Source organism: Sturnus vulgaris, chromosome 1, assembly GCF_052056855.1.
Source record: "Sturnus vulgaris isolate bStuVul1 chromosome 1, bStuVul1.hap1, whole genome shotgun sequence".
Classification (NCBI taxonomy): domain Eukaryota; kingdom Metazoa; phylum Chordata; class Aves; order Passeriformes; family Sturnidae; genus Sturnus; species Sturnus vulgaris.
The window spans coordinates 69,251,880-69,276,700 of NC_142243.1; the positions used below are offsets into that span (position 1 = coordinate 69,251,880).

The 24,821-nt window shown below is 40.0% G+C and overlaps 2 protein-coding genes across 17 annotated transcripts; one reads left to right on the forward strand and one right to left on the reverse strand.

Moving 5' to 3' along the window:
- Positions 1-1,482: 1,482 nt before the first annotated feature.
- LOC106854482 (tRNA selenocysteine 1-associated protein 1) lies at positions 1,483-14,822 on the reverse strand. 15 transcript variants are annotated; one of them, XM_088169312.1, is made up of 11 exons: positions 14,040-14,177; positions 13,040-13,190; positions 11,553-11,633; positions 10,433-10,509; positions 10,204-10,337; positions 9,511-9,642; positions 8,494-8,613; positions 6,223-6,418; positions 5,647-5,692; positions 4,914-5,082; positions 1,483-1,786 (listed from the first exon to the last, which is right to left on the reverse strand). In XM_088169312.1, the coding sequence occupies exons 4-10, from the start codon at positions 10,460-10,462 to the stop codon at positions 4,946-4,948; spliced, it is 795 nt and encodes a 264-aa protein (XP_088025438.1). In that variant the 5' UTR covers positions 10,463-10,509; positions 11,553-11,633; positions 13,040-13,190; positions 14,040-14,177; the 3' UTR covers positions 1,483-1,786; positions 4,914-4,945. The 15 variants fall into 15 exon arrangements, with proteins under 15 accessions (XP_088025438.1, XP_088025486.1, XP_088025467.1 ...); XM_088169360.1 differs by lacking the exons at positions 8,494-8,613; positions 14,040-14,177 and adding an exon at positions 14,604-14,740; XM_088169341.1 differs by lacking the exon at positions 10,433-10,509 and having other exon boundaries at positions 14,143-14,279.
- On the forward strand, positions 14,228-22,364 carry PAK1IP1 (PAK1 interacting protein 1). Of its 2 annotated transcripts, none has more exons than XM_014878420.2 (10): positions 14,228-14,378; positions 15,702-15,864; positions 17,154-17,274; positions 17,365-17,439; positions 18,058-18,110; positions 18,518-18,663; positions 18,754-18,851; positions 19,558-19,657; positions 20,777-20,903; positions 21,496-22,364. In XM_014878420.2, the coding sequence occupies exons 1-10, from the start codon at positions 14,316-14,318 to the stop codon at positions 21,654-21,656; spliced, it is 1,107 nt and encodes a 368-aa protein (XP_014733906.2). In that variant the 5' UTR covers positions 14,228-14,315; the 3' UTR covers positions 21,657-22,364. The 2 variants fall into 2 exon arrangements, with proteins under 2 accessions (XP_014733906.2, XP_088025405.1); XM_088169279.1 differs by lacking the exon at positions 14,228-14,378 and adding an exon at positions 14,856-15,013.
- Positions 22,365-24,821: the final 2,457 nt, after the last annotated feature.

Below are 24,821 nucleotides of genomic sequence, written 5' to 3' on the forward strand. Positions count from 1 at the left end.
GGGGACACAACTTACCCACGCTGACTCTCCCTCAAGAGACAGCTCGAGGGGGATGTTCCCTTGTCCCTGACGAGGAACAACGTGGAGAACGCAGCAGGAAAAATAGCACCGGGAGGTCCGCGGTACTCCCCCAGGCTGCCACTAGCGAGTGCGTTTGTGTAAGCAAGAGAAAGAGGAGGTGCAGATTTTTCATCCCTCAGTGTTGGCATATGAAAAGGAGGTAGGGGGAAAAAGCTTCAACACAACTTTTACTTCCTCAAAACATGAGGAAGAGTGCATTCCTATTACAAAGTTAAAATACATAAAAAGGTGGGGTTTCTTTATATTCTACTGAAAGTTGAGAAAAGTCTATGTTTTTGCATTTTATTTTTAGCATCAACATGTGTGAAGGATGGAGCTGAGTAGTGCAGAAAATCACAAGCACTTTGCCTATGTGCAAGTCAACATGAATGGTACACAGGATAGAGCCCTGATGCACCACACACTCCTTCCACCACAAAAAAAAAACCACCAAAACAAACAAAAAACACCAAAAAACACATTTACCCCAGCACACACCTGAAGAAAGGGTGTGTGGAACTGGGAGAGGATTATGGGGAGCTCAAACAAGGGTGGATTCTGAAAGCATGCAGAAATGTAAACAGGCAGCAGCTACAGAGGAACAGCTATAAGAAGAAATGGTACTGAGGAATTTTGTGCTGCCTCATCTCTGCTTCATACTGGCTTTTTTTGAACTTCATCAGAGTCTTCCCAGCTCTCCTATGTGGCTTAACTCCTCAATTTCTTTGTCCCATTTTCATTATCTACAGGAGATAACAATTATCCAATACCCAGCAGGGTGGAATTACTTTCCAGATATTCCTCCTCATAAACTACACTCTTATGTGAGGTTTTGCGGACTCTTACTCTCCTGCCCCACAATCGTGAATACAATTTTACGTGCAGGGGATGACTGCAGTGATTGACGATCCCTTATCCGGGAACATGCATGTTTGAAGTCACCTGCAAGAACCACCTCATTTTGTGTAAACGGCTGGTGTGCTACAGCTGCTGACTAATTTTATTAATGACAGACTGCTTCTACAACGGGTATGTCAGGATCTACATCAATTATCAAAACATAAAAAATAGTATTCTAGCCTGGATTTGTAACTCATTTTGCCCAGGAAGCAATTACCACACTAGCTTTCAGCTTAAGAGGAGGCGAAGGAAGGCGAGCATAATGTACTTCCATTATGCGAAGAGCTAGATTTACAGAGGGATGGAAACTCTGCCCACTGGTAAAAGACATTCATTACTAACAATGCTGGCTTCTAAAATGATACCTGTGTGGGGAACAGACTAAAATCATTCCTGTGCTGGTCATGTAGGGGCTGGGCAAATTAAAAACAAGATTCTCTCTTTATGCATGCTAAGAATATTAAGGTAAGCTGTAAACACGATTTTCTCTTCCACACACATGTCAAATGCAGCTACGCTACGTTTGCTCTGTAAATTCAAGTGCTGCTTTATTTACTTATTTAGAACAATTTCCATATGGTGACATACCTTTAAAGAAACTCATGACTCAGAAATACTTGTTGATGTAGTCAAACAACGTCTATTGACATGAGTCACTGAAGTTAAATAAGTGTCATTAAAAATGAGACAAAACAAAAGGCAAAAATATATATATCTCCAGCAGAATGATAGTGATCATCACCATTTGATCAATCTTCCCTGTGAGTTATATCTGCAAGTTACTTTGAGGTAGCGCTAGAAAGAAGCTGTTGGTCCAAGAGCATCCCTGCAAAAAGAAACATTCACGGCTTAAGTACCATTTAACCTTATGCTTTTCAGTCTTCACCGGTTTTTAGCCTGTTTCTTTCTCCCTGTTCACTGACTGCAGGATCATTAGCCCCTCAAACCACGGTACTAAAGCTCTTCTGTTCAGGTTAAGTGGAAAACAAAATCACTACTCTTCTTCAAGAAATAAGTGGGTTTCAGGTAAAGGCACTATCTATCACAGCTAGGTACAATGAAGAGTTTCTAAAACCAATACTAGATATTCTTAAAAAAAAAACCCTTCATCAGACTTGAAAAAAAAACCACAACATTTCAGCTGTGTAAAACAGACAAAACAACCAAAGTGAAATAGCACGGTGTTGAAAACATTGCTCCCAATGCTTTTTTTTTTTTTTTTTTTTACTGTTTCTACTGCAATCAGCTCTTTGCAGAACTGAGGGCAGGCATCTGTATGATGGACATGTCCAGGTCTTTGTGTAAGCTCACTAATGCAGGCAGTAGTTGGACCAGTACTGGAAGTTTCCTCAATTTAAAGTCTCAGCAATGAATGCCAGCAGATCTGATGCGCCCAAAATTCATGCTTACACCAATACAGAAAAGTTTTTTCAGTGTGCCTTTACTGTAAAGAATGTGTGCTGCACACAGTATCTTGATCCCATATATGCACTCCTAACTGGTAAGCAGTATAGACTAGAAAGGTTCAGGAGACAGAAAACAAAGTCATAGAGGTATTTAAAACAGTATCACATGGGCTGCAACCTACAGACTTCCTTCTTCACCTCACTTTTCTTCTGTGCTGACTGAAGACAATCTATTCCCCAACATTTCTCAGGGTTGCCAGAACTAATGGCCCAAACAATATCTTTCACTGCATGTCATAAACAGTATTTTCACTATATGGATACTTTACAGGCCAGAACAGAAAGTGCATATCTGAAAAGTCTCTAATGCAGAGTGTGGTGACCTTGCCAACATGTAAAGTCTTCATAAATATGGTGACTACAGACTGAGGCTTATGAGCTGTGGTGATACAGTGCTGATCTAAGTGAAATCCTACAACTACATAGGCTCCTCATTACATAATTCACAAATAGCTCAGCCTCCCAAAAGCTAAAAATCAATGGATACTCTACAGGATTTCTACCAAGGCAACATATACCCTTAGCATCTCATAACACAATAGGAGGTTTCCACAAATTACTTGCTGCAGCTTAAGTATGGTGTTAAGGTAACACTATGCAAAGCAGGATATGGACTTCAAAGCAGGAAGCTTCCAGGTCTGTGCCTGGGTTATAATCTTCCTGCTTTTGATGACAGTGCTTGCTTGAGTCAAAATCCTTTGCCTAGCAACTGGTTTGTACTACCAAGCTCAGGCACCACATCTGTGCACTACTACTGAAATGACATCAAATCCAGTATGGTTTTGAAAGTTTAACACCCCCTACATCCAAATTCAAGGAGCCTACATCTACTGTCTTCAGTTTCATCCCTTCTGCAATCCTGTGAAACAATTCTATGTAGGCACAGAAGTAATTCCCCTTCCCATCCACATTCTCTTTGCTTTATTTATTCCACTTTCTGTCACGTTCCCAAAAATCATCTCCCTACTATGACTCTCCAAAGACTGACCAGTTCACACCAGGGAAACATTCACCTAACAAATGCCCAGATTCCAGCCACTTTGCAACTAGTTCTCTCCAAAGCAGGGAAACCGTTTCTAAAACTGTGATAGTAATCTCCTTGCCTAAATGAGGGGGATTTGTTTTCTCTCCTTCTACATATGCAATGATCAAAATCCAGGAAGAATAAAGTTCCTGTATTACACCAAAAGACCTTTCTAGTTTAGAGCATCTGTATTTCATATAGGGACTTAAAAAAAAAAATCCCAGCTGAAATTAAACTGCAAAAAGAGGGAGATTCTGGTGAGCAGGTAGAATGGACCTGCTGTGCCAAGTCACCACTCTGCAATGCAGTACTAGTTTCACATTTAAGAACAGCATATAGATTATACACTTTAATGTAATTAAGTCATTAAAGGAAAAAAAAAGAATTACCATCCTAGCAATTATGATTTAGACACATGGCAGTACCAAAATGCCTTGAGTAGCTTTAGTAGCTTTCACATGTATTAGCTATATGATAACTTCTACTTTTTTCTATTCAAAAAGTATTCTCTTGTTTCCAGCCTGAATTCATTTTATTGTGTACATTATATAGTAACAGGAGCTTAAGCTGTCCCCATGACTGAAAAATACTTTATACCCTTTCAGATAAGAACAGTGTAGAGGAAGCCACTCAGAAGTTGCCAACTTAAAGCAGAACTTTCTTCATTGCCATCACCCCTAACCTCTTTTGACTTGAATACTGAGAACTGTTATCCTACTAAAATGTTATAAACCTCTTCACTATGAAACATCTGAGCATGACTGAACAAGTAACAGATGTTTAGAACAGGGTGCAACTTGGTTGAAGAGGATACTGGGATATTTTAATTCCTGACAGGTTTTTCTACCTCCTTTAAACCACAGGGTTTTCTCCAAGGATTTTTATGTGTAAGAACAGGTATTATATTACACCAGTTTCTTTGCTGTAAAGGGTTAGGTGAGAAGACTAACAAGAAGGTCAAAAATAAAATTATCAGTAGGTACCATCCTTAGTCTTTGGAATGCTTGCAGCTACAGCAGCTCAAAGTTTACCCTTCTGTATGTTAAAACTCTATAGCATATTAAGATTAAGAGCTTGAAAAATTGCCTAGGTATCTTGTAAGGATGTGAGAGCTAGGTCTTGCTAGTGATGATGCCCATACCAAAGACAAGTAAAATACCTCTACTGCCTCCAGCTAAATTCCACAAGCCAGAAGAGAAGGTGTTTCACACAGGTAAGTAAAATCCCTTGCTGGCCAGTTTGCAGAAACAAAATTTTATTTACACAGGCAAGTCTATCTTTAGACCCCATTGAACTCTTTACATTTCTAGAATATTTACATGATTTCAAGATGCTCCAAGTGATCAACAAAACAAAAAAAAGATTACAGAAACTGCCAAAAGCATAGCAAAAAAAACCCAACCTATCATTGTGCTTTAAAACTTATGATCTAGAGTAATGTAGAAGAAATGTAATTTTAGCACCTTGGTCATAACGGTCATGCTATATAAGACACTTAAATAGCAGAGGGGATGTCAGAAGTGACCGTATCCAGAGGTTGCCAGTGACAATTCATGAGGGCATCATAAAGTTCTTCACTTGTCTCCATAAATTGTCTGTTCATTTCATCAACATCCAAGTATAGCTGTGGATCTGAAAATAAAAACCTGGTAAGTACAAGTGTCAGAACTTGGGAGGCTTGCACACAAAAACCTGAAGTAATGCCTAATAAATTGTACTTTTGGTATATTTAATGATTTAACAAACTTACTAATATCTAGTGAGATGTTTATTCACCTAGAATTTTAACAAAGCTAGCAAGTCCAGGTTTGTTTGGAATTAGTATATTCAAATGCTAGAACTATACTGGCGTTTCCACATGAAGCAGGGATTTGGGGATAATTACAATTTTTGGACACTATTACAGGATGCATCTACTAATGAGCTTAAAATACAATAATCTTAGCAGAATAATTTCAAAGATATAGTAACTTCTCAAACAATCCATTCTGGAAGGACAATGAAGGCAAAGTTACAAGAAGCCTACTGTAAAGTGTTGTTGACAATGTCCCATTCTACTTGACATGGTGTACACTACTAGCTTTAAAATCCTACCTCATCTTGGCTATAACCCATTCTTTATCCAAGAGTCACTGGCTTGTATTGCTAGAGGACAGAAGTATGGCTAAATTCAAGCTGCAGTGATAAAATTATTACCTTCAGTTATTAGGTCATCGTTGATTTCAGTCATAGTTGAAGCTTCCTAAAAAAAAAAATCATAGTTTCAGATAGCATTGCAAATCCAAAATAATTTTATGCTCCTAAACACTTCCCTCCTACCACAACTGTAAAATAAGCAGGAGCAGGTTGTGTTTGTTGGGGAAGGGTTTCTTGTGGGGTTGCTTTTTAATGCATTGGTGGGGTTTTCTTAAGAAAACCATAGTATAGTTCCACTTGAAAAGCACTTTTGGAAGTTGTAATTGATCAATTGGCTGACCTAGATATGATCATCTTACAATAATTCTTTATTTTGCTTTAAGCAAAGTACATTGGAAAAACAGGATGAGAGAAACACTATAAAAATTTGCTGTCAAAACTGTTATTTGACATACATAAATATTACTGCATAAATATCTAATTCTACAGATGCACTTATATCCAAAATGCTGAACATAACCATCACACTTATGTGACTGCATGATTTCAGTTTTAGGACTCTTTTGCTCTGATTTACACAATCCACGACTTGTTAGTTGTCTTTTATTTTTTAAATTAACTGTGTAGCATCTTTACCTCAAAAACAGCTGGGGCCATAACAGCATCTCCTAAAGAGCAGTCTCCAACAGCTTGCATGCTATCATAGGGAGTATAGGAGCTGTAGTTGTAGTCAGCGTAAGGATCGTAATTCCACTGTGAATAGTAGTTCTGATAATCTTGATAATAATCATTATAGTTGTATGACTGGTACCGCTGGAATTCTGCTTTCAGCCTGAAACATGAGAAGGTATATACAATTAAGAGTTTGAGAACAAACAACTGTAAATCCAGTGTTGAAGTTAATTTCACATGCTTCCAAATTTATGACGAAACTTTTCTAAATAGTTGCGTAAGTTTTACGTCACAGGACAATATCTCATGTTTTTGAGGAGAGCAAATGCTCACGTTCACCAATGCCAAAAGTAATTATTTCTATGGACTAATTCAAAATATGTTTCTCTGTATTCAGTTTGAGTATTTTGGTATCTGTTTAAGCAAGCTACTGATAAAAAAAATGATTCATTAAGATCAGAGACCTTTACCAAGCACTGCTGTTTTAAAGACACTTTAAAAATTGAATTAGTCCTTCCATCTTTTGTTTTGTTAATATTAAATTTGTAATTTCCAGAAACAATGGAGTAAAGTCAGATTATCTGTTTCAAAGGAGCATCTGACACTGCCTGTCAACCATGTCTACCTTCACCTTCTCAAGTTTTGGTCCATGAACAGTTGCCAAAGCTTAGCTGTCAGGTGAAATCAGCACTGCCATTATCCAGAATGAAGCCAAAGCAGCAGGAAAATGACAAAACTCATTAGTTATGAAGACCAAAGGGCCAGATTCGTTTTCACTGCTTTCCCTCTCCTGAGCAGATTTTTCCTCAGGTACAACTTCAAGTTGACTAATGACAACTATCACTGAACAAGATTAGTCTTTTCTGAAACAGAGATAAACTACATGAAAATTGGGATATATCAGCTGCACATTCCAAGAAATCCCCTGTGCTTAGACATTTCCTCACTGATCACATACAAGCAGACCTCCTGTGTTTGCAGTGTCTCCACTTTGCTACAGAAAATTCAGATTGGGGCTTTTTGCCAAGAACACAAATCGAAGGAGCTCAAAAATGGTTTCCAACATAAGTAACTTAATAACAAACTACTCTGACAGCTGGATTTTTGGATGCTGTGAGAGCACAGTACTCAGCCATTTGGAAACAGGTGTAGATTAGTGGCGTGTATTTCAATACCCACATTACATTTTTTGCTTCATTACTGTGAAGCTACACATACATTCTAATAAATAGGTATTTTGTTGTCTTACTACTTTATTAAACAAGTTACTTCATAGTGTCTCAATCTTCTGCTTCAACTTCTCTCCGACATCCCTCTCTGTAGGAAAGAAATCTAAAAATACTGCTTACATTCTTCTGAATAGCAGAAGCAAGGAAAACTTTCTTTGGGACCTCATTTTCAAAGCAAGTTAGTCAAAGCAAATCTTTCTCTGGTAAGGGCATTTCTGCTCCAAAGCAATGAGGCAACATTGGCAAAATTATCCAGGGAAAAGAAGCAGGAGCTGTTATTTTTAGCCTGCTAATAGAACACACAAGCTGCTAACCTTATGAATATATACTGAAATTGCTTCATACAAAGTTCTATTTTTGTCTGTATTCTGGAACAAAGTTTATCAAATTTGGTATCAAGTCTCTAACTGGATTGTCTTAAATAACTGACAGAGAACTAAGCTGGCCAGAAAAAAAAAACACTTCTCAAACCCAATCAACTTGAAAATTTCCTGCTACCCTAATCACTTGAGAAGCAGAGTAGTGCTCTAAAACTGTTCAAGCAACATCTCCTTTAGCTTCTTCCCCTCTGTGTTCTGTGTTTTTCCACTAAAGAGTTCCTTCCTCTGCCAGCCTACTTTAGAACTAACAATGTGCTACCTTGTCTAAGGCAAGAGGAAAGGCCTAGAAGAAAAGCTTCCTAGCATAAAAATACTTCTTGGCCCTTCTACCTTCTTCAGGCCCAAACATGAAATACTTATAAATGCATTCAGCTTCACTACTGTAAGCATTCAGGCTGGTCACAACAGCAGCTAAGCCGAGGTTATACTATCTGGCTAGACTTAAGAGTTGGATTTCCCCAGCAATCCTCAAAGAGGCTGATGGATCCAGGCAGACAAAATGTAATGCTTCTATGATTTTGCATCGTGTACAGCCATTACAGCAAGGGCCACAGTCTTTACAAATGCAGAGCTAAAAGAATCCGATTATTTAGAATTACTGTATCAATGCATAACTCATTTGTTACCTTTTAGAAATTCCTATGCTCAGCCGGATTCGTTTTCCCCCCAGACCTGGTGCATTCTGGCAGTCTTGCAGTGCCCTCATCTGATCACCTTGCTCACCAAATCTGACAAAGGCATACCCTCTACAATTTTCAAAAGGGAGAAAACAAATTCTAGTATTCATAACAGTTACAAAGCCAATTAATTCAATTTCTGTCTTCACGAAAACAGAAAATAGTAGCTACTATAGCTTCTATTACCTAAGCAATCTCTCTGGCATGCACGCATGCACAGAAGATGCTTTCACAAAATTAAAAGCTTGGGCCAGAAGCAAAAAAGCTTTGTTGATGGCATTAGATGCAACTTGCTGAAAAAGCCAGTGAAACAATACATGTTAACTGCTATCCATGTAAGCAACCAGATTCTCTATTTATGCACTTACAGCAGTTAATGTATCAGTATTAACCCATCCTACTGTTCTACAGCTCTAACATGCTTTAAATCTGCTCTCTCAGATTTCCAGGTTTTTTTTTTAGTTTCTTAAATTAGTCCATTACAGCTAGTGTTTTCTGAACAGCAAACTCATTCCTGCTTTGCTCTCTGCCTGGCCAGTGTAACTTCTACTAAGCTTTATTTATTAATATTAGACGTTCAATCTCCCAACCCCCTAAGATTTGCTAGGCCTTACTTCTCTTCCACACAAGGGAATTGTTTTGTCCTCAGTACTGCACATAACTAAGTGGACACACTGCTGTAGGTAAGCACAGATGTCCATTTCAGAGCTCTCCCTTCTCCCACTCTCTAACTGCTTTCATGCAGATACACATTTGGCTGAATTGAAGCTTAACACATTAAAATCTAAAACTAACCATAAAGTTTTAGAACCACAAGGATCTATGTTGTTAAAAAATAAAGCCAGAGACTAATCTCTCTCTTCCTGCCTCTGAAGAAAAATCAAAAACAGTTCAAATGCAAGTTCTTCTATATTACTTATGTCAACAAACATACTGACAGCATTAACACATTGCCACAGGCATTACCTGGAATATCCCAGCAGGTCTGTTGCTATTTTGCAGTCAATACATGAAGGGTACCTCTTTAGGAAATAGTCATAGAGCTGAAAATCATCTACTTCTGGAGTCAGCTCCCCAACAAATATTGAATAATCCGGCCTTTAAAAAGATAAACACCATTAAGTTGGAGAAAAACAATTAATTTCAATATTAAAATCCCCAACATACAAGCAAGTAGTTATTACTGGACAAATAAGGAGACAATATGAATAGAGGATTAACTGCAGAACTCTGCTGAGCAGTGTACAGAACTGCAATGCCATCACTCCAGCAATTTGTCAATTTCTGAGCCCATTCTACCACTTTTGCAAGCATTTCAACAAAGACAAATTTATTAAAGAATCTTTTTAGAAGTTTGTTTTAGAAAGTATTATTTAGTCTGAAGGGCAGGACACCCAAAAATACCAAGAAAAAATATTAAGTTACAGTCAGAATTCAAATAGAAGACTGTTTTGACACCACATCTCAAGCGATTATGAGACAAACTAAGAAAAAAAATCTTCATTATTCAAATGGCAATTCAATTCCATAAGCAATACTTAGTGTATAAGCACAAGGTGTGACATTTCAGGATTTTTAAAATAACTGATGGCATTCGCTAGTCACTAGCAATTTAAAACAGATAAAGGGTCTGAGCCGCTCCTTCCTAAAGGTCTTTACCTGGTTGTGTTAGTACTACTTGGGACAAACTCTATTCTTCCTGGTTTTATTTTGTTCTTTTTCTTCCGTTTCTTCTGTGGTGTTCTCCACCAGCTGTAGGCCTGGAGACATTCCCTTTTTTTTGCCATCAAGTCCTGTAGGGAGAAAAAAAATGCCTTTATAGTATTTAGCCTCATTTACATTCCTCCCTCCCACTCCCCATCACCACAGGTGATTTCCCCATATTCACCTTGCCCTTGAAAGAAGCCTGGGGTCCCATTTCTCCCTCCGCCTCCCATGAGGGAAAGCAGCCTCTGGGGAAAACGCCTGGCAAAAATAACAGAGCCAAAGGATTGTATGAACAGCCATATTCCCCTGACTTGTCAAGCTGGCTAAAGGATTGACAGCTTCCTCTGGGAACTAGGGACAAACCAGATAGCCCTTTGATGCTGGCCAATCCTAAATGTTAATTAACTTCAGGACTGGATTGTGTTCCGCTTGAGCTCCAGGATGCAAAAACCCCTGCCGCAGCACGATCTGCATGATGAAGAGGCAGGGAAATTGTCACTCTTGCCTAGAAAGGATCTCCGCTGTCCTTATCTCTCCTCACCTAGGAATTCTTCTTCTGTGAGATGCCTCTCCTCACTACCCAGCAGTGAGTCACTCTCCCAGGCCAGGAACAACAAGAGGCCGATTAATGGAATTTAAGGAGAAAGCAGACCAGGAACAGGCACTAGCTTGGCTGAGGGAAAACTTGAACCCAGACACAAGGCCAGGAAGAAAGGCATAAAAAGTGCCTCTCAGGGAAGAAAAATAAAACTTAAAAAAGGAAAAAACAAACCAAAAAAACTCAAAAAACCCTAAAAAAAAAAAAAACAACAAAAAAACTAAAACCCCAAAAACCACAGTTCAAAAAGGAAGTGAGTGGGGCAACTACACAAAAGAGGAGTGGAAATAGTCTTATTAACACCAGATGTCTCCCTCAATTAAGATTCTGAAGAACAAGGACTTCCAAAAATAAGAATGATGTTCCACAGCATTTACTTACGCAGGCTTTAATGTTCTTCCTCTATAACATCTCCACGTGTATCTTATACAGTGTTATGCACGAGGTCCTTCAGAAGAACCCGTGCTCAAATAATGCAAACTGCAAAGCTTAATGTAATGCCCCCCAACCTGCTTGAGTTGACACAATTAAGTGTCCTGAGGACAGCCACCGATTACCACATTGCCGGAAGAAATCATAGGACTAAAACACCCAACTCAGAGCAAGCTAGCTATGTCAGCTTTACATTTATTAGGAATTCTGAGTATGGTTCTGGAATCCATTTAGGCACTGCAAGCCTGTATTTCTGACTAAATGATCTTACCTGGCTTGCCATGGTTCAAACTGTCTTCTGTCTTTCTCGACCAGTATGATTGCACAGGTTCAATTTATTACACTCCTTCAGCTGAAAAAAATGTGTGAAAGAAAGAGAAAATGAAGGATTTTATCTTCAATATTAATTACTTCTAAATATGTTCACCCCATCATATGCTTTAATGTTATTAATTCAGAACTTTAAGAATTAAGTTCTGACTTGTCATTGCTAAAACAATAGAGATAAAGATACATGGCCAATAGGATTGTGATTAGATGTAATCTTCACTGTCCTAAACTGTAACAGACCACAAAGTTTTCCCACTGGTGTCAAAAACACCACAAAATTCTAGAGATTTTTTTAAGTTGCATACACTTTTCCCTTAATCCTGAAATACCTACATATAATAACTCAGTAATCCAGAAGATTCCAAAATACTTAAAAGCAAGGCAAAATATGGAGACTTCAGTATGTTTTGTAAAACCTCCCTGGTTTCTTCCCCTTTTAGCCAAACTTAAGTTTACTTGCACCACAAACTATACAGCTGAAAACAAGCAGCAGTACTTCCCATGTGCTAAAGAATATGGGAAATAAAAGCAGGATGAGGGCACAATACAAGCAAACATGACCTTTCTCTGAACCTCTTCTCTTTCTCTCTCTCACCTTGTCCATATACACATTTCACTCATTACCATCAAAACCAAAACGAGCAAATAACATTTTACTGCCATTATTAAAGCAGTGAACACACTTCCCTGAAGAGATATGTATCTTTGTTGATCCCAATGTCCTTTCTTTATGCTTTTTCCCCTAGTCATCCAACAAATAGAAATCACTGCAAAACTCTACTGCATTTGCAAAATAGTCTACATTTACTTTCACACACACAGGCCAATTCACCCCTACTAATTTTTTTACGTCTAGTGTAACCCCTATGCAGATACTTGACTACTGAAGTTTTAGTTTTCATTTCCATGCAATAATTTATGTAATATTTTACATTTTGGCTGATTAAATCCACAGCCACATAATGCAATAAACACAGAGCAACTCCAATGCCTTAAAGGCCTGCCTGCAGAGTGGAGCAGTTCAGAGCACTACTTCTGAAAACGGATAAGACTAACTTGACATAGGATAGCCATAAACCATAATCGGAGCATCCATGCGTGGTGCTGTTCAGAATTACTATGGGCTTCATCCACACAGCCATAGTGAAGCTAGGAAAGCCCTTAAAATGCAGGCCTAAAATACTAGTAAGGTTAGTTAGCTTGCCAAACTGAGTGCACGCTAACTGAAAATAATAGTGTTAATTATAAAGAATTATCAGCAGCAACTTCTTCCTATTAAGGATGGTCATTATTAATGTAAATATGCACATAACAATATTCCTCTAAGATTATTTTTTATTAAAAGAACCATAAACTCCTCCATGCTCACAACACTGAAATAGTGATTTTTTTAATTCACAGCTGCACAGTAACTTTTTTTAAACTTACCACTTTTCACTCGTGCAGAACTAATGGAAGATGCACTCTCGTTAGAAGAGGCTATCGGAGGCAAGTGATGCAACTGCTTCTCGGTTGGTTATCACCAACTTTTATGCAGAACCGGTTTTGTACGCCTCCCTGTCCGATGGCGACCTTTTCACTAGAAAACGGAAACATTTTAAAAGCAGTTAAAACAGCATGTATTAATACACCACTTTTTTTTACATTCGCTTTAACTACATCTACAGTTGCAGCTAGCTTTCATTTAAGCAGTGGGGCAGCTTCAACCTCCAGAATTCAAACACATCCTTCACTGGATTACACATACATCAGAGCTTCTTATTTTAGTTCACTTTTTTGCATTAGTGCCTTGATACGGGCGAAGCTGTTCACAGTCTGAATCGCCCGTGCAAACACCGCTCACCGAGGCAGCGGGCAGTATCTCCCCAGCCTTCTTTCGGCACTAATTTCGCTCACACGAGGCGCTGGGTCAGGGTATGGGGATGAGGGAGCCTCCCGGAGCTCTTGGGGCCGGCGCGGCGGCCTGGGCCGAGCCCAGGCCCGAGCCGTGACGCATTTCTCTAACCGAGCCACTCGGCACGACGGGAAGCGCCCGACCACAAGTGCGCCCCGCCCGGCCGCGGCCCTCCGCAAACGGCCACACTGGCGCCGGGGCCGCGCTTCCCGCTTATTGTACTAAGCGATAACAAATTAAGTAATGAAAAAATACAAAACGACCCGACGAAATAATAATAAATGCCGGCGGGGCCCGAGGCTGGGGAGGGATTGGTTTTCTGGTGCCTCGGCCCAAGCGCCGCCGGGGCCTCCTCGCCCCGCGCGCCCTGAGGCAGGCGGGGGCCTCGCGGCCCCGGGAAAGGGTAAGGCCCGAACATTCCAGCCCATCCCACCCCGCCTCGTTCCCAAAAGATCGGTTCCCGCCCCTCTTCCCCGTTAGCAGCCCCCGATCCCAATCGCCGCTCCCCGCCTCCCTCGCGATCCCGGCACTAACGCCTCTCGTCCTCCCCGCCGCCATCACCGCCAGCGCCGCTTCCGCCCCGCGAGGCCCCCCCTGCGCGGGCTGTCCCGCGCGCAGCCTGACCCCCGGCCGCTACCTCCGGCGCTTCCCGCTCCGCGGCGGCTCCCACGGGATCCTCCTCACCCGCAGGGAGCGAGCGCTGCCGGACGCCACGCGCGGGGCCGGCGCGGAGCGGCGCAGGCAGAGCGGCGGACGGGCGGGCGGCGGAAGAGCCGTGGGGAACCCCGGGGCGGCGACGTGCGGTGGCGGATGGAGCTGGTGGCCGGGTGCTACGAGCAGGTGCTGCTGGGGTTCGCCACGCGGCCCGGCCAGGTAACGGGAGTGAGGGGGGTTGGGGGAGGGAAGAAACATCGCTGAACGGGCTGGGTTGGAAGGGACCTTAGAGGCCATCTAGTTCAACTCCCTGCCGTGGGCAGGGACATATTCCACAAGATCAGCGTGTTCAGAGCCCCAGCCAGCCCGGTCCCGAACGGCTCTAGGGAAGTATGTGGGGGAAATACCCCGCCCGCCCCTCTGGAAGCGCGCCCCAGTACTCACCGTCTCGCCCGTCCGCAGCCGCGGTTCCGGGCGCCGCCGGGGCTCTTAAAGCGCGTTGCGGGGGCGGGGCGGGCTCTTCCGCGGCCGCTGCCGCCAGGCTCGGCCCCCTCGCTGCCCCGGGAGCGGCGGAGCCTCCGGGCTGCGGGCAGCCACGTGGGTGCGGGTGCCGCGGTGCGAGGTCGCGCCTCCCGAGGCGGTGCGGGGGATGGATGGGACGTAGGCTGGAGGCTGGAGCCAGGTGGAAGGCGTGTCTGCAGCCTACCGTGATGGAAAACCAGAGAATCCGCCTCTCTCGCCCTTGGGATTTATCTCTGTGCCGAGATAGCTTCGTCTAAGCGCAGCACTGATTACAAGGGGCGGTTTGCACGCTTTAATCCTTTGGACTAATCGCCTAACAGCACATTAACTCAGTAAGATCCCATTATTCTTACTGCTAAGTATAATTCCTCCCTTGGCGAGGCCGCACCTCGAGTGCTGTGTTCAGTTCTGGACCCCCCAATTCAGAAAAGACATTGAGATGTTGGAGCAGGTCCTGAGAAAGGCATTGGAGCTGGGGAAGAGTCTGGAGAAAAAGTCCAGTGAGGAGTGTCAGAGGGAGCTGGGGGTGTTTAGTTCTGGAGAAAAGGAGGCTCTGAGGGCACCTTATCGCTCTCTACAACTGCCTGGAAGGAGGGGGTAGCTAGGTGAGGGTTGGCCTCTTCCCTCAGGCAACCAGTGACAGGGCAAGAGGACATGGACTCACACTCCCAGCGGACCTTTAGTTTGGACATTTAGGAAGAGTTTCTTCACAGAATGGGTGATTAAACATTGGAATGGGCCTCCCAGGGAGGTGGTGGAGTCACCATCTCTGCGGGTGTTTAAGGAAAGACTGGACTTGGCATTCAGTGCCATGGTCTAGTTGACAAGGTGACATTCAGTCACGGGTTGGACATGATGATCCCAGAGGCTTTTTCCAACCTATTTGATTCTGTGATTCTGATTTTTACACATGTACTTTTTCAAGTTTTACTTTTAAAAAATAAAATTACAGGACAATGAAGTGGAAGATTTCTATTGTAGGCTTGAGAAAGACCTCTTTGTTTTGCATTTCATTTACAGTCCTGGACAATCGTCCCTGATTTTACACATCATGCCCATTCTGCCTCATTGTCAGCAGTAGCAGTGAATAACAGATTTGTGGTCACTGGGAGCAGAGATGAGACAATCCAAATCTATGACATGAAAAAGAAGATAGAACATGGAGCTCTGCTACAGCACAACGGTAAGGGAGCATTTCTTTGTAAAAACATTAATGATAAAAATAGTAGCTGAAAAACTGGCCCTTGCCAGAAGAAGAAAACTGATTTTTTTTCCTAATAAGACTGTAGTAGTCTGGGCAACTGTTTCAGTGTACGCTGCTGTTTCTGTAAACACACTTCTTCCTTACATCTAATCTAAATTGACTCTCTTTTGTCTAAAACGATGACCCCTTGTCCTGTCACAACAGGCCCTGCTGAAAGGTTTGTCCCTATCTTTCTTATAAGCCTCGGTCAAGTAGTCAAGTACTGGAAGGCCACAATAAGGTCTCCCTGTAGCCTCCTCCCAGCTGAACAATTCCAATTCTTTCAGCCTTTCCTCGCAGGAGGATCTGGTCATCTTCATGGCCCTTCTCTGGACTTGCTTTAACAGGTCCACATCATTCTTATGCTGGAGGCCTGTTGGAACCGGATGCAGTGTTCCAGGTGGGGTCTCAGAGGAGCAGAGCAGAGGGGCAGAATCTTCTTCCTCAGCCTGCTGGCCATGCTGCTTTGAATGCAGCCCAGGACACATTTGGCTTTCTGGGCTGCAAGCACACATTGCTGGCTCATGTGCAGCCTCTCATCCCTCAGCAAGCCTAAGTCCCTCTCGGCAGAGCTATCCTCAATCTGTCCATCCCCCAGCCAGTCCTGATTCCAGCTTGCACTGTGCTTTGTGGAACTTTGAGGTTCCCATGGCCCGCTACTTGAACTTGTTCAAGTACCTCTGGATGGCATTCCACCCCTCACCACTCACACAGCTTGGTGTCATCTGCAAACTTGCTAAGGGTGCACCCTTTGTCTCTATCATTGGTACAGTCATCTATTAATGGCTGTCCAGACAAATCTGTTTGGGTCATTTGTAGCTCCATATTGATTAACCAAAGAGATCCAGGAGCTAGACTGAGCATGGTAACTGCATTTAACTAATTTATGATACATCTGGTGATTATGAGGAAGCAGCATGTGCAGTAAATTCAGCTGTGTGTCAGGAGCAGCTCTCTGCCATGGTGTTTGAGTACTGCTGTGACAGAGAACAGACCAGAGTTCAGATGTGTATGGGCAAAGGGTGCCTGATATAGCATATCAGACTATTGAATATAGCAAGAAAGTTTGAGGGTTTTTTTGAAGAAATACGTAGGAAAAATATAGATTTTCCCAAGGTTAGGGTAGTAGCTGGCATGCCTTGATGGAAGAAGCTTTTCTGTTAAGTTTTATGTTCTCTGTTCATTTGTGCAATAACTGGTGTGTACAACATTGCTAATTGTATTTCTAGGCACAATAACTTGTTTGGAGTTCTATGGGACTGCACATCTACTGAGTGGGGCTGAGGATGGACTCATTTGTATCTGGAACACAAAGAGATGGGAATGTCTGAAATCCATTAAGGCACATAAGTGAGTTTCTTAAATCATCATATTCGCATACATTTTCATATCTATTTTTCTTGTAAATAATAAATGTGGCTAATGTTTTGTTTTTATCAGGGGACATGTGACATCTCTTTCTATTCATCCTTCTGGGAAATTAGCTTTGTCAGTCGGAACAGATAAAACATTAAGGTGAGTCAAACCTGATGAAGGAATGTTGAGAATCATAATTCAGTAACTTTTAATAAGGTGTTATAAGCAACAAGTCCATGTTGGGACTAGGCCATGCAACACTAATAAAACATACTTGTTATAAAACGGTTCAAAGATCCATTGCTTTGTCTTTTGAAGTTCTAAGTGCCAGCTGTTCATACCTTCTTCTTGTGAGCTCTGACTCTTCACAAGTCACTTGTAGATATATAAATAGGTTTGTATTTTGGAACACAATTTGCTTAAGCTTTTGAAAAGTATCAGGTTTTGTTTAGTGTGATTTTTCACTTGGAGCGTTTCCATGTTGCTGTAGATACCTGTTTTAGAGATATAAAATGCTATTTTAACAGCACAAATTGCGATTGGCCTCCTTTTGGGCTCAGTATTGCAAATGGTGGCTTAGAAAATAAATAACACAAGTTCAACATTATAGCTTGCAAGCAATATATGAACTCATCGTTATCTCTTGCATTAAGAAGGAAGAAAAATGCATAGAGAGGCTTAAAAAGTCCCTTTGGGTACCTCATGTCAGCAGACTGGATTTCAGTTTTTCTGCGCTGTTTTTAATCAGAATGCACATTACCTGTTGTTGTGTTTCAGAACTTGGAATCTTGTTGAAGGACGATCAGCCTTCATTAAAAACCTGAAGCAAAGTGAGTTTATCAATCTAAATCCACTTACTGAATACAGTTTGATAGTTTTATTTTTAATGTAATTAAAAGTTGAGTGAATTAAGTCAGTTAATTGCAAACTTTCACAATGTCTTTTTGACACGTGCAGGCAAGCATATGTAAGCTCATGTCCTTAATAATAATCATTTAGCAAAACTAAAGTAAATCCTTTTTTTCATTGAAATTTGAGGTCAGAGCAGCTAAATAAATGTAGTTTCGTTTGGTTTTATTTACATTATTCTGATAATCATAAATAAACATTTAAGAGCATAGCTGTTTATTCTAGTTTGATTTTTCACTGAATATTTTCTTAGATGTAGATAGAAAACAGAATCTAGCAGCTTTTAAAGATTCTTACTTATAGATTCTCTGTGTATCAATGTGTACAGATGCACACATAATTAAATGGTCCCCTGATGGAGAGAAGTATGTGACCGTGGTAGCAAACAAAGTGGATATCTACAGACTTGACACAGCTTCAATCACAGGCACCATTACAACAGAGAAGAGGATCTCTTCACTTAGATTTATTACAGTAAGTACAAAAACGAAAGGTGTTGGGAAATTAACTGCTTTGAAACACATGAAATTAATCACACTTGTATTTCTCTTTTCCCATTCCAAGGATTCTATCCTTGCTATAGCTGGAGATGATGAAATGATTAGGTTCTACAGCTGTGACTCTCAAAAATGTCTGTGTGAATTTAAAGCTCATGAAAACAGGTATTCTATATTTGTTTACTATTTAAATATTTATGGCAATGCTGGGTCCTCTCTAAAGTTCAATGGCTTGTAATGTTCAGCATATTTTGCTCTTGTTTTAGTATAGAAAGTGAATTTATTTAAGTGTTAAATTCCAAAAAGACTTGTTTGCTTTTTGTATGAGCACAAGTACTGTGCTGTCCATACATGTTACAAAAACAATAGGGTACAGAATTAAGAGTATTACTGTTCTAAATCTGTGAGTGAGTGAGTGTGTGTGTGTGTGTGTTTGTGTTTGTGTTTAACTAGTCTTTACTGAATCTGACTCTTTAGAATGCTTCAAAAAAAACAAACCAGTTTTATTCAGTTCAAACAATAGGAGTGTAATCACATATTCTCTGGTTTTGAATACCAAATATTTGTCCAAATGTTGCTTTGAATTCATCAAAATACAAAAGCATTAGCAGTAATGTCACTGATGTGTCTAATTTTTAAAGTCTTTAAGAGTTCTGAATTGAATCCTAATAAGCTTAGCAAAGGCAAATGTTCCTCATATAAATGACAGCACTCAAAGCAGATCCAAGTTCCAAGTTCCTGCCTGTCACTTGGGGCCTTTTTGTTCAAACGGATTTTTTACACTGTTGCCTGTTGATCTTTAATTTCTCTCAGCTTACTGGTCTGAAGTGAACTGTGATGCTGTAAGATAAAAATGTTTTCCTTTTCACAGAATAAAAGATATTTATAGTTTTGAAAGAGAAGGACAGCATGTTATTGTTACTGCATCCAGTGACGGTTACATTAAAATGTGGAATCTGGATCTTGATAAGGTTGGTGTATTAAACTGCTTGTTAAATTTAAGAAAATTAACAGAGAACCAGAACTGAGACAGTTCTGTTGTAAGAGTTCATTTTAAATCACTGAGGAAATTTTTTATGTGAAATGTGGATGTCTTGATCTTCTTTCATGTTATGTTCAGTAGAGATGTATGTCTATGCACATATATTTATGCACTCGTATTTTTTTCATCTTTGTACTTTTTATTTTTTTAACAAACTATAAAATCTGATGATATTGTGAGATCTCAGCTTCACTTCATGTAAATTTATGCTTTCCATCAGACCTAGCCAGGCTTATGACTATCTAATCAGTTATGTATGTTATGACTATGTAATTAGTTAAGGACTGCTGTGAATTTTTGTAATGTTGATGACTGTTGCTACTCTTCTAAAAACACAAAGTCTATAGTTTGGGCTGGGGAAGGTGGTTGTTCATGTCAGGGGAAGAACTTATCCTTTGGAAAAATTCATATACATAAATGTACTGGGTATTTGTATTTTCAAACAGGTCTGAGTAGCACAGTTCAACAAGGAATCATCTTATTTTTAAAGTTTAGTGTGTTTATTGTTTGCTTTTAAAATCAGAAATAGATTTTTAAAATGTATTGCCTAGTTACAAAGGATCTACTATATTTTATAATGAGTATCTTGGATAGTTCAAATAATTATTTCTCAACATATATACACTTCAAATCTGAATCTGCCTGTTTTTAATTTCAGCCACTCTGATTATTTTTATACTTGTTGTACAGAATTGACAGAGTGATCAGGGAACTCTTTACCTTTCTGTGTAACACTGTATTTATTTTGACCAAATCCATTTCCCTGCAGGCGAAGTTTTGCATTACTGTGTGGGCTCCTCTGTCCAGCTCTGAGGGGGAAACTATCCTAATACAGTTGTTTCCAGTGGGTTGGTGCTGTTAACACTGCACATGTGTCTTTGACACTTTATCCCCTGATATCTGTAATAGAATATTTGTATTCCAAGGGCTGAGTGATACAATGGCCTAACAATGAAAGTGGGCAGTAAGATGCTTTCTCACTTCAAATACTTGATTAAATTTAGAAATAAAATAAAGTTAAAGTAATCTTCTTTTTTGTTTTCTTCAGATTAAAGATGGGCCATCTTTACTGTGTGAAGTCAATACCAAAGCTAGGCTGACATGTCTTGCAGTATGGCTTGACCAAGCTTCAGAAATGAAAGAAAACTCTGATAAAACTGCAACATCATCTCAAGGTATTTTGAGTTGCTCATGTGACTGTGAAATAGAATACACCAAGTGGGAGGTTTCTACCATATCCCTTGGAAAATGTCCTGGTATTTTGAAGAAATGGGGAAATGATGCTGGCAAGTGATACAGATACACTTACCAATCTGATAGTGTCTCAAGCCCATATGTTTGTTGGAGAACATAAGCCTCTTTTCACTTTTATTAAAGTTTTATTTCTGTTTACTGGAATAACATACTGAGGAAGCCACTGTGAACCTTTTGAGACAGATAAGAAAATAAACAGTTGATAGAACTGCATGTATTGTTTACCTATAAGTAAAATTAGGCCTGAGGCCCTGTAGCTGGGCAAACTTATGAAGTCTAGCTCAGATTCGTTTGGGTTTTCTGCTGTTGTTTTCCTGCATTGTAATCTATTTACATGCTTGATCTTTATATATTTTAATTTCACAGACAAAACTATCATAAATAGCACTTTGCACTGTAAAATAAAAAGTTATTTATAACCCTTTCTGAAAAATGAGGTACAAATAAGTCTCATTTAGACTGCAAAGATGGGACATAAAAGTCAGTGTGAATAATTCCTTCCTTTTTTTTCAGAAACAGAAGATGAAAAATCATCAATAGCCAGGATAGACAAAGATTTTTGGACGACTAAGAGGGCTAAAATAGCAAAAAGAAAGAGAAAAGCTATTCCTGAGAAACAAAAGCTGGAAGCTCCAGTGCAAAAGAAGAAAAAGAAACAGAATAGCTCGGCATGAAGGCAGCTGCTTTCTCTCCCGTATAAAAAGTAAATGCTGGTGTTGCCCTAGTTTTTATAAGAATGTAAATCCTAACAGGACATATGCTCTGACTGGATGTGTTGTTTAAAAGTAATGTTTTTACTCTAATAAACTGACTGATCATTCTGAGAACTTTCCCTAAGTGAACACAGCAAAAATAAATTCATAATATGTAATGTTTATATTTTTCTATTAACAATAACATACACTTTTTAACTGGCTCTGAAAAAAACAGCTAAAATAATAAAAATAGCTACATCTGTCTCAGCTACATTTTATTTCACTTAAATGTATACTAAAAACATGTACACTTTTTCATTTTAGTGTTAAAAATGTTACTGTTCATTTGACTCAAGGTATGGTCTGCCTTTGTCCTGAATTTCTTTTCCTACTGTTAAGTAAGAACATGTTAAAATTACTTAAAATATGATGATCACATCCCATTCTTCTGGAAAACTGTAATTTCTACATCTTGATTGGAACTTGGATTGGACTTATACATGGACTTTATAAGCACAATATTTGGCTTTTTTACTGTGTTCATACTTAATCTATTTTAATTTTAAAAAAATCTTTGCACCCATGGTTCATATGACTGAAACATTTTGTTCAGAATATGATACCTAATTTTAGGGGGAAGAGTTTATATCAATAAAGTTTTACCTTTTCTTGTCCCTTCCCACTGTATTTTTCAAGTCCTTGATCTGAGACATGTTGTTAAAAAAGAATTATATAACACTTGAAATTTTTGCCATGCTGATAAAATGTCACCTATCTCTTTTCGCTTGCACTTAAACAAAAAGCAAATTCCTGACCTTCTCAGTCAGTGGGAACAGGAATTTATCCTAAGCCTTATTACAAATATACAGTGGGACAAACAAAGTTGAGCTGGAGAGAACAAGGTCAAAGAGCTCAACTAAATGTTTCCTTTCTTTATTTTAAGATGTAAGGCATGTTAAAGTTGTTTTCTGCACTACTGGAGTACTCATTACTACTTCTGTTTTCAAAGAGTAATTGGAATTATGCTTTATTCTGATTAACTTCATCCATTCCTCCTTATTTGTGTAGCAAGAGAAAAAGCAGAGCAAATCAGAAAAAAAAGATTGAACGAAATCTGGAGACAGGAATGCAGGCTGGTTATAAACCAGGATGTAACTCCAATTGAGCTCTATGCTCTGACACTGAAACAAAATGAGCATCATCAGTGCTGCTACAGAATTGTTCATGTGGCAGTAGCAGTATTCTTTTGGAAGTGGGTGTCCATATTTACCTTCTGTGACTGTTTTCCTTACTTAGATAAATTATCAGAGCCCCTTGTTTGGATATTCAATATAGTTGATTTATGTAAGCTCAGTTTAATTAAGGGATTGAGTTTGAGTTTACATAGCTTTTAATTTTAATGATACCCTAAATATTTGTGTTCACAAACACATGAAAATAATATAGGACTTCAAGTGGTTTGTTGACTTGATAAAAAGGTGCCAAAACAGATTTTTAATTCATGAAGTTTCTACAGTAAATACAAGACTTAAAAAGTACAAGCTTAAATAAGAGAACTATACACAGTGATTTCACTTGTAAAGTGTTATGTCTATTGATAGTGCTAATGTCCTTGACAAAATGTCTGCCACTACTAAACCAGTTTTTTATTGTTTGAATTTTTAAATACGTGAGCTTATGGACACAGTAATCACAATTGCAGAAGCACTAGGGAAAATAAAAACAGTCTGCACATAATTTTAAGATTAAAAACCAAAAATTCCACAGAATTTGGGTTCTAAAGTTTGGACTTAGAAGTAAATATTACACATTTGTAAAAATCCAAAACCCCTGTGTAGTAACAAAGAATCCTGTATCTCATGACACTCAGAACAATTTGTGAACTGGAGAGAGAAAACAGTCCTTAGGGGAAAAACCCTTATTTTTTATTCCTTGCGTGGATACTCTGCTACTAATGAGTACTTGGCAATTTGTTGTTATATCTTTGTGTACATCTTCCTTTTCAGCACATTTTCTATCCTAGTTCTCAGGGAATTGCTTAGAGTGGTAGAGAGGAGGCAGCAGTGCAGAGAGAGGAGATGTCAGCGGTGACAAAGCTGTCCGTGTCAGAAGGGGTGGGCAAGCATGGCACTGGGTGAGTAGATGGAGCCAGAGCTGCGAGAAACAGCAGCTCAGGGAGCAGCATCTCAGCTGAGCCCCAGGTGAGCTCAACAGCTCCAGCAGCTGTGGATTTCTTCCAGTTTTCCTGCTTCCCCTCTTGGGGAATGCCTGTGCTGGATCACAAAGCAGAGCCCAGTGAAGCTTGAACCTCATAGCTATTATACAGCTCAAATTGAAAATGAAATCCCATCCAGCTTAGATATGTGTTGGTTTTGGCACTTTGCAGGGAGGGAGGAGATTCCTACTTAAACCACTGAGGCCAACAAAAGAATTAAACTGCTCCCCACGTTCTGACCATTAGGCTAATTCATAAAGATGGCAAAATTTGAAATGCAGCTATGGAAAGCTGCACTTTGCAGAAAGTGTAGGTCTCTCATGTTTTATGCCTTATATTATGAAGAGGAATCAAACCCCTCAGTTTAGGGACGTGGCTACAGGAGTACTTTTTCTTTCTATATGGTGAAGCGTCCATGGGAGGAAAGTGCATGGACAATTGGGAGTAAAATCATGGAGGACCATTTACATGAAGAAAATCAGTTTCAGCACTCGGAGAGTTTACCTTTGTAGGTAGTTATAAACACCTCTACATTTTTCCGGACTAAAAAAAAAATAAAAAAGCAAAACCATTTTCTTTACAAGATGTTTACCATCTCCCACTGTTGTAACTTCTACAGCAGAAGACGGCTTTTTCTGGTGTACGAGTTTGTAATTTGGAGGTCCTAGAAATCCTCTACGTGTTCCATAAAAGAGCTATACTGGAATTACTGATCAAAGCTAGAAGCAGCCTGTAGACTGCCCACAGTCGTAGCTCATGTTCCACCGAAACCCAAGCCCAAATTCTCAGCTGTACCACGTAACGCACTTCTGGATGAGGGATGGATGAGGTGCACATGACTGCGGGAGCTTTGCCCCTCACTGAACACGAGCACAAAGCCTGGTCTGCACCGAGTCATTTGATACAGACCCGGTCACACACCAGCCGTG

What these genes read in the sequence shown, in the direction of transcription:
- LOC106854482 (XM_088169312.1), bottom strand. Translation starts at nt 10,462, where the DNA reads ATGGGACCCCAGGCTTCTTTCAAGGGCAAG. An exon ending in AGTAGTACTAACACAACCAG is followed by an intron (nt 9,643 to 10,203) that starts GTAAAGACCTTT and finishes ATCTTTTTAAAG; the next exon opens with GCCGGATTATTCAATATTTG. An exon ending in GACCTGCTGGGATATTCCAG is followed by an intron (nt 8,614 to 9,510) that starts GTAATGCCTGTG and finishes TGAAAATTGTAG; the next exon opens with AGGGTATGCCTTTGTCAGAT.
- PAK1IP1 (XM_014878420.2), top strand. Translation starts at nt 14,316, where the DNA reads ATGGAGCTGGTGGCCGGGTGCTACGAGCAGGTGCTGCTGGGGTTCGCC. An exon ending in GGAACAGATAAAACATTAAG is followed by an intron (nt 17,440 to 18,057) that starts GTGAGTCAAACC and finishes GTTGTGTTTCAG; the next exon opens with AACTTGGAATCTTGTTGAAG. An exon ending in TTTAAAGCTCATGAAAACAG is followed by an intron (nt 18,852 to 19,557) that starts GTATTCTATATT and finishes TCCTTTTCACAG; the next exon opens with AATAAAAGATATTTATAGTT.